At 54.9% G+C, this 12,477-nt stretch overlaps 1 protein-coding gene across 1 annotated transcript; it reads left to right on the top strand.

Moving 5' to 3' along the window:
• The first annotated feature begins 6,184 nt into the window (after positions 1–6,184).
• On the top strand, positions 6,185–11,075 carry TUBB1 (tubulin beta 1 class VI). The gene is made up of 4 exons (XM_070421370.1): positions 6,185–6,326; positions 8,848–8,956; positions 9,631–9,741; positions 9,863–11,075. The coding sequence occupies exons 1-4, from the start codon at positions 6,270–6,272 to the stop codon at positions 10,939–10,941; spliced, it is 1,356 nt and encodes a 451-aa protein (XP_070277471.1). The 5' UTR covers positions 6,185–6,269; the 3' UTR covers positions 10,942–11,075.
• Positions 11,076–12,477: the final 1,402 nt, after the last annotated feature.

Genomic DNA, 12,477 nt, shown 5'->3' with positions numbered 1-12,477 from the left:
TCCCCATTTTATAGGTGGGAGACTGAGGCCCACAGAGGTCAGGAGACCTCTACTTAGCATAGGCTCGTGGGTGGCAGGTTAGAATCTAGTCCCCCCTCTTTTCTTTTCCTCTATAAAGTCTCCTGACACATACATGATCCAAGGCCACAACACAAAAACCTATTATTTCTAAAAATAAGGTTGATTTCCCTTCGTCCCGATAAAGAACACACATACTTTCTAGTTGGGCCGGGGCCGGCCCGCTCTCCCTACTTGAAGGGGAGTGTGGACAGGTTGTTTCTGCGTCTGTGGAATTTCCTCGGAACCTTCACCCCTCCCTCCAGGCCGTGTCGTGGCTCCCACCCGCAAGCTGCAGACACTTGCCATTACTCCACATTCCTGAGTTTGGCCACATCCTGGATACCGGTTTTGTTTGGAGGGATGCCGACCCTGCTTGCCAGGCAAGTCTGGCTTCTCGAGCACTTCGGCGTTCTTGGCAGCCGCAGGGCTCCTCTCCATCCACGTGGCCATGAGGCCGGATGCTCAGTCTGAATCCCAGACGCCTTTGCGGGGGAGGCCTTCCGATAGGGTGGGTCAGGTGTGCCCTCGTCCTGCCGCTGTCCCCAAAGGCATCGCCATTAACCCCTCTCCTGGCTGCACACACTTGCCTCCCTGGGACCCTATTCCTGAGGTTGGCTGTCAGCATGACCTTCAGAACACGTTGGCCGTGGCCGAGCGCAGAATGTCAAGCCCGCCTGGGAGCTGCCCATGACCTGTCTGAGGGGTCTTGGTCAGATCCGGGTGCTCTCTGAAGTCAGGCAGTCACAGGTATTTGCTGAGCTCCTGGCATGTGCCAAACCACTGTGCCAGCCCCTGCCTTCGAGGAGCTTGCACTCGGGAAAGGGGCACGTGGAGAAAGGAAGCCCCCGGGAGTAGAAAGGGCTTGGAAATGGGTAGAACGGGGCTGGCTAAAGATGGGCTCTGGGGAGGGCACTCCAGGGAGCGGAGACTGGTGGCGAGGACACGGGCATGGAAAGTGCTGGACTTGCGAGGCAGGCGGGAGAGACTACGCAAAGTCCTCGACACACAAACATGCTTGGTGGGTGCTCACCTGGAAGAAGCCAAGGGGCACGAGGCAGCAGGGGTGGCTGGCCAACAGGCCGGTGAGGTCACGGAGAGCTCACAGGTGCCCTAGACACGCCCCAGCTGCTGTGTCCTGCCTACCGCCCGCGGCCAGGCTTCCTGCAGGCGCAGCCCAGGAGGAGTGGACCCTCCGCCCTGCAACGCAGTCTCCGAAAGCCCCCTCCCCGCCCCTCCCGCATCTTCTCCGAAGGTCTGAGCCCCGTGGGCAGTTCTCCCCGGTGGCAGCTGGCTCCTGAAGGGCAGGGCCTGGCTTATGCGCTAAGATCCCTCTGGTGGCCATGGGCGGAGGGGATGTGAGGCCAGGTGGGGCCGGCTGTGGTCATGATGCCTCGCAGCAGAGATGGTGACAGTAGGCACACGGCTGCCTGTCTGGGAGGTAGGGCTGGCAGGACCCAGGAGTGGGCCAGGGGTGAGGAGAAAGATGAGGGAAGCAGTCTGGGCTCCTCAGATGCCTCACTGGAGGCCAGCGGGCCGACCCCTCCCAACACCTCACATTGTACCCTGGACATAGGGGCCCAAAGACCTGCAGCCCGACCCGTCTCTGCTTCTGCCATCATTCTGGGACTCGAGTGAGCCGGTTTCTTCTCTGAGCCTCAGATTCCCAAATGAGGTGGCAAAGGCCAGTGGAAAGGGGACCAGGGCTGTATGTCTGCATCCTTGGAGAGCAGGGCCCCCCTTCCCTACTTCCCTGAGGTCCCTCAAACCCCCAGAGAGCACCTGGCCAGTATTTGTTGGATAAACGAATGGATTTCTGGGAGGCGCACAGCAGAGGTTTCTTGGACAAACACGGGGCTTGAAGAAGTGTAAGTTTCTGTTTGATTTCAGCTCCAGGTGCGGACGGTGTTATGCTTATCTCTGTTTCCGCAGCGAACGTTGCTTATCAGGTCCTGTCCGCCTTGGGAGGGGAAGGCTTGGTGGAGAAGGCTAAGGTGTCCCTGTGGAATCACGACATTTCGGGGGGGTGCGTGAGCGTGCGAGCGTGTGTTTCCTCCTGCACCTTGGAGACAGCACAGCCCAGCTCTGACCCCTGATGTGCCCACAGAGCTGCAGTGTCTCACTGCTGGGCTGGAGGCCGGGGGCGGGGCAGAGTGGCCCCGAGGCCAGCGTGGTGTGGGTGCTATGGGGATTTTCGGCTGGGGGACCAGGTCTAAAATTTCTCCATGAAGCCGGGCAGCCTGGCTTATAGAAAAACAGCCATGCTCTCCCAGTCCCTCCTCTCTGCGAATTCCTTATTCTTCCTCCAGAACTTTCTCTCACAGCTAGAGACACCCCGAAGCCGAGGACAGGAACGGGGAGCTCGGTGCAGCTGATCTGCCCACACCGCTGACTCACTCATAATGGCCCCTCAGATGTCATTTTCTTGCTAAGACATTTGGAAAAATTTCTGCCTCTGAATCACAAGCAAACACTGTAATTCAACAATCTCCTCGGAGTTATTCGCGGAACTTGGATGTACCCAGAAGAGGATCAGGGGCGGATGAAATCAATGAATTCTAAGTGTGCTGTGTTTTTCCTGATTATATTTCATTTGTCAAATGGAGGGGGGGGCTCCATCTGACCATTGGGGCAGCTCCTGGAGGAAGTCTGGGAGCAGCCGATCTGGGGTTTCTGGTGACACTTGGTTTTCCTTATCATCGTAGTTCTGTTCCCATAATAGACCCGGGGACACGCAGGAAGGGGCTGGCTGCCACCGCATCTTCTCGAGGCCCAACTAAGGGTCATTTCAGCGTCCGCAGGCAGCAGCTTTCCTGTCGTGCAGTGGTGTCACCACCATGCATTCCCTGGGATGCTTTTGCTCCTGCCCTCTGCCCTCTGCCCTCTGCAGTGATGCTCGCTGATGCTCTGAGCTCCCGGGCAGTCACTGCTAACCTGCCTTTGCCACAGCCCTTCTCTGGGGGACAAAGGACTGTCCTTCGTCACAGATGGCCACTCTCCATCCCTCGCTGCAGTTCAGGGCCAGCTAGAGGCTCACCTTCCTCCCGGTAGGAGAGCAGAGCAGTGTCCCGGGAGGGGCTGCCACTGCTGGTCTGAGAAGGGCCCTCAGGGGAGAGCTCTTTCCATGGCACACAGCTGCTGTCACCAGGACAAAGGGGTGCAGAGTGGCCGCTTTCAGACCCATGCCTTTCTCACCACCCTGTCCCACCCAGACATTTTAAACTCGGACAGCCAGCCTTCTGCGCCCACAACTAGCTCAGCCTGGCACATAGTAGGTGCTCACTATCTAGAAATGAACGGTGCCATCTATACAGGGAGCCGCAGCCTCTAACACCCTTGGAAGCAGACTTGGAAAACACTGCCTGCAAAGGCACAGTCCCCACAGCGAACCGGCGACCGCTACCCCGTGTTGCGGCCGAGAAAACTCAGGTTCAGGCAGGAGGAAGGCCCACGAGCGGCCAAGCCTCGGCCCTGGACCGTGGGCTCCCTGCCCAGCATCTGCCCTCGCCCCAGCGGTGTCCAAAGCTGAGTGCAGTGCTGAGACTGAGTAAACACTGCCAGCAAACAGCTCAAAGCAAACAGCTCCTCTTCTTCCCTCCTCTTGCCAACTGCCCCATTAACAGAAAAACCTTTTAGGCGCCCATCTGGGAGCCTGGCCTCCCCTCCCTGAGCAAACTGAGATGACCAAGAGGAATGTGCTCCGGGTGGAGGTGGTGGGGGCCCACACAGTGGCTCCTGCCCACACAGCGAAGAACGAGCACAGAGACCTAGTAGCCCCCGCCTGGCTGTGTCCCCGCAGCCCACATGGCCCTGTGAGCAGCTCTAGCAGCACCTGCGGTTACCCATCAACAAGCCACTTAGGGGTTGGAGGGAAAAATCCTCCAGCCTCCCCCTTCCACACCCCCTGCCCCATGAGGACATACTCTGAATAAATACATTATTGCCTTTATGAAAACTTGCCATGGCTGCTCAAACTTGCCCAGCTGTCTGTGTGCGCTCGGCAAACATTTGCTGAGGCCCTGTTACCCAAGGGGCAGGTGGGGGACTCGAAGGTAGAAAGATAGCGGCAGTTTCCAGACTGGCGGGAGATAAGGCATGAGGATAAGTGATTAGCAAACAGGACCAGGTAAAGTGCTGGGGCCGCAGGCGTGTGTGTGTGTGTGTGCGCGCGCGCGCACGTGTGTGTGTGTGTGTGTGTGTGTGTGTGTGTGTGTGTGTGACCCAGGGGCTGAGGGGAAGGTCAAGGTGCTCCAGGAAGTGACAGGGGAGCTTCCCTGGGGCTCTGGGACTTTGTAGGAGTCTGATGAGCCGGGGAAGGTGGGGAGGTCAGCAGGGGATGAGGGAAGGGGGCACCCAGGGAAAGGGAGTGGGGTGACACCTATGAGAGCTAAAGCTTATTTTTTAATTTGTGAAAAGTACTGCTAGACGCCCGAATTCCTTCGTCTTGAGTTCGCACTTCCTTCTCTTTGCCTTTGAGGGCGGCATGGTGTGAAGCAGAGGCCTCTGTGATGCCTGCAGTCATTGCGACCTGAGCAGAAGGAAATGCCAAGCTGGAGGAGCGTTACCGGAGCGCTAACCCTGCGCCACGTTGGGGGAAATGCACCTGCTGTTAACATCTTGCCACACTGGGTCACCTCGTTCCACGGATCGCATTTTTATTGTGTTGCCTAAATGTTTGCGACTGAATTGCTGGCCTGGTGACTCTTGACCCTGAGTGCGTCATAGTCTCTTGAAAACAAGGATTTCTATTTGCATAAGCCCCAGGCCCCGATCACATGCAGGAACGCTAACATGGACACAGTGCTATTGAGCAATGTATGCCATGTATTCAAATGCCCACAACTGTCCTAGGAGCGCCCTTCACAGCGCCTTTCCCCGGTCCAGGTCCGGCCCAGCGTCACGGGCCTCTTCCGGACAGTGGCAGACTAGAGCGGCTCTCCTGCCGGCCCCCGGGGGACAGTCCTCCGCCCCCACCTCTCGGTGTTGCTTTCAATGGACAGCTCAGGTCCTTCCTGAGGGTGAATGCCTGTGGGAGTGAGTAGAGGCTATTGACCACCCCTTCCCCCAAGTCCATTGTTAGCAACTGTTCTTCGCCGTCCCCTGCACCCCCATCTCAGGCTGCCCAGGCCGGGGGGACACAGGGTTTAGGAGTCAAGGGTCTGGAAAGGCTTGGGAGGCAGGGCTGACCCCTCGACCGACATCACCTATCAGGTCAGGGGCAGGGAGGACAGGGACCAGGGCCTCTGGGGCTGAGTCCAGTTCAGTCCTGCTTTTGAATCCACATCCTAGGGACTTGCTTTCCTAAGTCAGTCACCTCCTCAGAGAGCTCTGGGACGCAGGAGCTGCCTGCACCAGTCTCCTCCATTCCCCAACCCCCAGTTCCCAAAGATGTGCCTGGCATAGGGCAGGTGGCGGTTGGTAGCTGTTCAATGACCAGGGCCCGCCTCGGGGTCCCTGGCAAAGGCTGAAGAGGCATCGGGAAGCAGGTGCACACGTGCCAGGGGTTCAGACTGAGATGTGGCCCTGCCTGCACCCCCAGGGCTCTGTGCTGCTGGGCAGGGCTGGCTGTGGGTAGAAGGAGGGGGGCCTGGGCCTGGTTTTGCAAATTGCTTGCTGGGAACTCAGGGAAGCACGCTGAGGACCTGGAAGAGCGGGTCCATCCTCTGCACCCCCCAGTCCGGCTGCCCTCGGCTGGGCCTTAGCGAAATGGAAATGTGGGTGGGCGTCCCTCTGGCCCCCGGCACACTCTTGGTCTGCTCAAGGAAACCCCTGGCAGGCAATGAGCCCCAGCCAGCAGGACAAGAGCAAAGGGGACAACAGAACGCAGGGCTAGAGAGGGTGATGAGGGGCCAGGCTCAGCTGTCACACCACATGCCGAGGGTCCATCGCGCAAGCCTAGGCCTGGTGCTGGACTGCCGGGCACCGTGCGCAAAGGCAGCCTTTGGTCTTGAACTCTAGGAAATGACCAGGCACTATTCTGCGCTGGGAGAGGAAGAGAAAACCCCCTTCACTAGGGTGACAGGCTGAGCACAGGAGGGCCGGGGCCGGGGCTGGGCCTGGGCTGGACACACCCTTGGGTCACACTGCGGGGAGCTGGGTCAGCTGGTCCCATCACTGCGATGACCAGTCGTGTTGGGCTCACACTGGTGAAGGGCGTCTCTCCCAGGGTCTGAGGAGGCCGTGAAGATCTTGCCCTTGGGCACAAAGCAAGGATGCGTGAAATTGTGCACATTCAGATCGGCCAGTGTGGTAACCAGATCGGAGCCAAGGTAAGGCGCCTGCATTCCTAGCAATAGCTTCACCACGGTCCATGGTGCAGCCAACCAAGAAACTGCCCTCTGTCAGCTGAACAGACAGCATGCACTTGCTGGGCGTTTGATTATTAAACAGCCTTTAATTAGAGACTCAGGAATTAGCAAAGGTTTAAAGGGTTAATTTAATTCATGTTAATTTTGTGGAGTCTCTTGTGTACGATACACATCAACTATTTTTACTTTTATCATCTCTAAGCAATGAACTTTTTATGTCTGAAAACAGTAATTTGTCTCCAAACAGTTTTCCAGAGTTTGCTGGGAAACCTTCAACACCATATCACGAAGCTATCTTTCCCTCCTCTTTAGGTTATAAAGTTAAAAAGGATCAACTGCTGTTCCATTTAATATGCAACAGAAAAGTAAAAGGTAAACCTACAAGGTTTGTGCCCAGGAGCAATCAGAATTAAAATAGACCCTCTGGAATATAAATGAGTTTTTCTCTTCCCCTCTTAAAATGTCTCAAAGGACCTGGCTCAGTTGGTAATGCTAAGAAAACAGTGAGAGCGCCCAATGCCTCCAGCCCTAATCTGATGACCAATTCTATAGCATCTGATTGTTCTCATTGCTGTTTTTAAATTACTTTTACAAGTATGAACTGTATTAAAACTGTCTTTAAAATTAAAAAAAAAAACTGGTGAAAGACAGCATAAAATTTACCACCTTAACTATCCCCCTCCCCTCTGCTGCTCTTATTAAATTCAGGCTGTTGTATTTAACTATTTAAAAGAGTATCACTCAGTGCCTCTTGCAAACCTGAAACTCTGTCCCTGCTAAATAATAACCCCGCATTCCTCTCCCCAGCCCTGGCCCCACCAGCCTACTCCGTCTCAGTTTGACATCTCTAGGTCCCTCATGTAAGTTGAGTCATCAGAATTTGTCCTTTTGTGACAGGCTTGTGTCACTGAGCTCAATGTCCTCAGGTTCATCCAGGCTATAGCAGGTGACTGGGTTTCCTTCCTTTCTTTTTAAAAAATCCTCATCTGAGGACGTTCTCATTGATTTCAGAGAGGAAGGGAGAAACATTGATGTATAAACACCAATCGATTGCCTCCCAGGAGCCCCAGACTGGGGATCGAACCCGCAACCTAGGTATATGTCCTGACTGGGAGTCGAACCCACAACCTTTTGGTGCACCAGACGATGCTCCAACCAACTGAGCCACCCAGCCAGGCTCCTTCCTTTCTTAAGGCTGAATATTGCTTGTGTGGGGGGACTGCAATTTGTTACCATTCATCCCCGATGGACACTGGGCTGGTTTCCACTTTCTGCTGCTGTGGATGCTGCTGCTATGCAGAAACCAGGGGCTTAAACCCTGGGACAAAGACGATTACCGCTTGAAGGGAAGCATCAGCCTTCCACACGACAGTGATAAGATGTTCAAACTACAGCCCACAGAGGAGGCCCAAGCCCCCACGGCCCTGACGCTGCAAGATAATGTGGACGGAGGCCCTTGAGAGGGAGAGCAGCCCAGATCGGGTCCTCGCTCTCACTCCAGAACTCTGTGGCCTCCTGGTCAGAACCACAGCAACTACTTATTATTTGGGTCCATAAGAACTTGAAGTTATACTTAATTTGTGGTATCACAGAACTTAACTTCATTGATTCTTCCACACCCTGGACAGTGCTGGTAACTTACTGGGAATGAGACCATGGCCGGAGCAGAGCCGTCATTCACAGGAGGCGGCTGGTGACTTGAGCATAGATGTTTTCATTGCACGGGACGATGGGCTTCTCCAGGGCAATGAAAAGAGGGCGTCCGGTAACTGCTTCCATACTGAGAGCTTGGCATGTATGTACATTAATAAGTACTGTATGTGTGATTGAAGGTGCAATGTGTTTCAAACAGTCACAAGAGGGTAAGCTGTGCATGATTTTAACTCTGTGCACACCTGATCATCAAAATGCACATTGCTTGCATCGGGCAGAGATGTCCCAGTTATGGGCTTTTGGGTAAACTGCATGAAAATAAACCTCCAACCCAGGCTGGGCAGGAGCCTGCAACCAAGGTATGTGCCCTTGACTGGAACCAAACCTGGGACCGTTTAGTCTGCAGGCTGACACTCTATCCACTGAGCCAAACCGGCTAGGGCCTGGAGTCTATACTTCATATGCTTGGAGCACTACAGATGAAATTAGAGCTACACTGTGATGTGAAATGCTAAACAACAGCTTTAAGGTATACAACAGCCTGAATTTAATAAGAGCAAAATCCAACTTCATGTATGTTGACAGTTCATTTGGGGAATGCAGGTGGGTATGGAATGCAGTCTTCAGATGCATGTGTAGGGGAGGCACAAAGGGATGATGCCACGGAGAGGATTTATGAAAAGGACCAAAAGCACGTCTTGGGAAGGGACAGGCAGGGAGACCCAGGGAGGCAGGCCCAGGGCCACCTCCCGCCTTCCTGTCCCACCTGCAGCCAACACAGCCTTTTTCGAGTCCCTCTGCGCACTGACCATCCCTCCTCTGCTTTCAGTTCTGGGAGGTGATTGGTGAGGAGCACGGCATCGACGCGGTGGGGAGCTATGGCGGGGACTGCGCCCTGCAGCTGGAGAGGATCAGCGTGTATTACAACGAGGCCCACGGTAGGATGCTGTGCTCGGGGCGGCCAGTGCTCACAGGGGACCACGCGATGTCCATGGGTGACGTCCGGGCACCTTGGCAGGACGCTGAGTGACGGGTTCCCCAAGCCCTGTTCAAAGGAGTCACTAAAGGGGGGCACATGTCTTAACACGTGCAGTTTAAGCACCAGGCTTCCCATTTGGTTTTTAAGTAAAAACCAGCAGCACTTCCAATAGGAACAGAATCTCTGTCGTTGGCAACATAACAAACACAACAATAATGGAAACATAATTTTTAAGGCATTTGTAGATTTGTGTGTTGTCAGGGTCCGGGTGTGATAGTGAATCTGTCTACCAAAGACACCATTTTTTTCTTGGGGGGGGCGCAGTATCACAAGGTTCCATTTTGATGAAACATTAATTTTTATTTTATAAATATTTTTCTTGATTTCAGAGAAGAAGGGAGAGGGAGAGAGAGAGAGAAACATCAATGATGAGAATCACTGATCGGCTGCCTCCTGCACACTCCCTACTGAGGGTGGAGTCCACAACCCAGGCATGTGTCCTTGACCAGAGTCGAACTGGGGACCTTCCAGTCCCCAGGCCGATGCTCTATCCACTGAGAAAACTGGTTAGAGCGAAACATTAACTTTTAGAAAAAACAATAGTTTTCTGACTCTTCCTATCTTTCTGCACAGATAAGAAATATGTGCCCCGAGCCGTCTTGGTGGACCTGGAACCTGGGACGATGGACAGCATCCGATCTAGCAAATTGGGAAGCCTCTTTCAACCAGACAGTTTTGTCCACGGTAGGTTTTTTTTCTGGAAGGTTCCACTGGGACGAGAGAAGGATGCCTGCTAATGGCGTCTTCCTCTTTCCACCCTGCCTCCTCTGCCTCTGGGTAGATAACCACGTGTCCTCTGCCACAGGTAACTCTGGGGCTGGCAACAACTGGGCCAAGGGCCACTACACGGAGGGAGCGGAGCTGTTGGACAGCGTCCTGGACGTGGTGCGGGGCGAGAGCGAGGCCTGCGACTGCCTGCAGGGCTTCCAGATCGTGCACTCGCTGGGCGGGGGCACCGGCTCAGGCATGGGCACGCTGCTCATGAACAAGATCCGGGAGGAGTACCCCGACCGCATCCTCAACTCCTTCAGCGTCATGCCCTCGCCCAAGGTGTCGGACACGGTGGTGGAGCCCTACAACGCCGTGCTGTCCATCCACCAGCTGATTGAGAACGCCGACGCCTGCTTCTGCATCGACAATGAGGCCCTCTACGACATCTGCTTCCGCACCCTGAAGCTGACCACGCCCACCTACGGAGACCTCAACCACCTGGTGTCCTTGACCATGAGTGGCATCACCACCTCCCTCCGGTTCCCGGGCCAGCTCAATGCCGACCTGCGCAAGCTGGCCGTGAACATGGTCCCCTTCCCCCGCCTGCACTTCTTCATTCCCGGCTTCGCCCCGCTCACGGCGCAGGGCAGCCAGCAGTACCGGGCCCTCTCGGTGGCCGAGCTCACCCAGCAGATGTTTGATGCCCGCAACACCATGGCTGCCTGTGACCCCCGGCACGGCCGCTACTTGACGGTGGCCTGCATCTTCCGAGGGAAGATGTCCACCAAGGAAGTGGACGAGCAGATGCTCACCGTGCAGACCCGGAGCAGCAGCTGCTTCGTGGACTGGATCCCCAACAATGTCAAGGTGGCCGTCTGCGACATCCCGCCCCCGGGGCTGAGCATGGCCGCCACCTTCATCGGCAACAGCACGGCCATCCAGGAGTTGTTCACCAGGATGTCCGAGCACTTCGCGGCCATGTTCAGGAGGAAGGCTTTCGTGCACTGGTACACTGGCGAGGGCATGGACATCGACGAGTTTGTGGAGGCCGAGAGCAACATCCATGACCTGGTGTCCGAGTACCAGCAGATTCAAGACGCCAAAGCAGGTCTGGAGGAAGATGACGAGGTGGTGGGGGAGGCAGAAATGGAAGCAGAGGATAAGGAGGGTTAACCAAGAGAGGCGGGCACGGGAGCGGCTCTCCACACGAGTGCTCTGGGCAGCAATCCCAAGGCTGCTCTGCTGGGCAGCACCGAGGACCACTGCACACAGCCACTCGGCGCTAGCTGACACAGACACGGGCAGGGGCAGGGGCAGGGGCAGAGGGTGGTGGGCGGGGCGGGGACATCACCGATGGCTTCAGGGTCTTCTCTGGCGCTGTATTCCATGCACATTGTCTGCACTCCTTTGAATAGTAAAGTGAATTTATCACAAAGGACTCCCTTTGTCTACAACTTTGTTTACTGTATGAACAGCATGCGTGGGAAGCAGGACATCACATGATATGTGGGGAGGATGGTACCTTGTAACTGTCAGCGCATCTGGACTCCTGACTCAGTGTCCCGGGCTGCTAGGACTCTGCCCCCACCCCACCTCTCACCCTTGCTGGCTTCCAGGAAAGCCAGGTGACCAAGTGGTATTGGGGAGCCACACAGCTGAGGCAAGTGAGTCAACACCCACCAGGAAATTGTGTAGTCCTTGTGCACAACGCAGCCACTGACTGGACTGGAAAGGGGAAAGGAAGGGGAGAAAAGTGCAGGCCAAAACCCATTCCAGAAACGACAGGCAAAACTCAGGAACAAAACTCAGGAGCACCCACCAATCCACGCCTTGTTACCAGCTTTCAACACACACATGTACTATCTACGTTTCTTACTAGTGTTAGCCTCTGGGACCTCATCGACCACCCTCTTTGGTGTCCCTGCAGCGGTTCTCAACCTGTGGGTCGCGACCATCGGAAAACACATATAGCATATCAGATATTTACATTACGATTCATAACAGTAGCAAAATTACAGTTATGAAGTAGCAACAAAAATAATTTGATGGTTGGGGGTCACCACAACATGAACTGTATTAAAGGGTCGCGGCATTAGGAAGGTTGAGAACCACTAAGGCTACTTTGGAATGGCCTGCCCACTCCCCTCCGGTCACCACCTTCTGAGCACGACGCAGCCCCTGCTCACTCAGAAGGGCACAGCGTGGGCTCGGCAACGCCCCTCCTGGTTACAGAGGACATCATCTCATTAGGGAACTTTTACAGTTCAGATTAATTTGCAGAAGTTGTCATGATGTTTGCAGGATGACACAGCTTTAACCATCACATGGTTTTAATCTGCTCTCATTGCAACAGGACCAAACACACAAGAGCATAATCAAATCGCCTGTAACTTAATTACAGCTTACCTATTTCTAACACGCTGCCGGCCCTGAGGGCCGTAAGGGTTTAATGGCCTACAATTACCACTGAGCTCTGCCTTGTTTGCTCCGCGGACAGCAGGGATTCACTTGCGGACACTGGGTTATTGCCTCCCGATTTGCTTCCATAATCTGCAATAATGAGGCAGCAGGTGCAGGCAGGTTTGGGGGGCTTGGGGGAAAGACATAGCTCATTCTGGGAAACATTACTCTTCACAAATGCATCAAAGGACAGGACTGAAATTGCCAAGAGAAAATTAAAGTCTTGCGGTCGGCAGTAGAGCAAGCCTT

The sequence above is a fragment of the Myotis yumanensis genome, unplaced genomic scaffold, assembly GCF_028538775.1.
Source record: "Myotis yumanensis isolate MYYU_CA2020_CCGP unplaced genomic scaffold, mMyoYum1.0.hap1 SCAF_7, whole genome shotgun sequence".
NCBI classification, from domain to species: Eukaryota; Metazoa; Chordata; class Mammalia; order Chiroptera; family Vespertilionidae; genus Myotis; species Myotis yumanensis.
The sequence above is the reverse complement of the archived record's forward strand: the minus strand, read 5'-3'. Positions and strand labels throughout refer to the sequence as shown.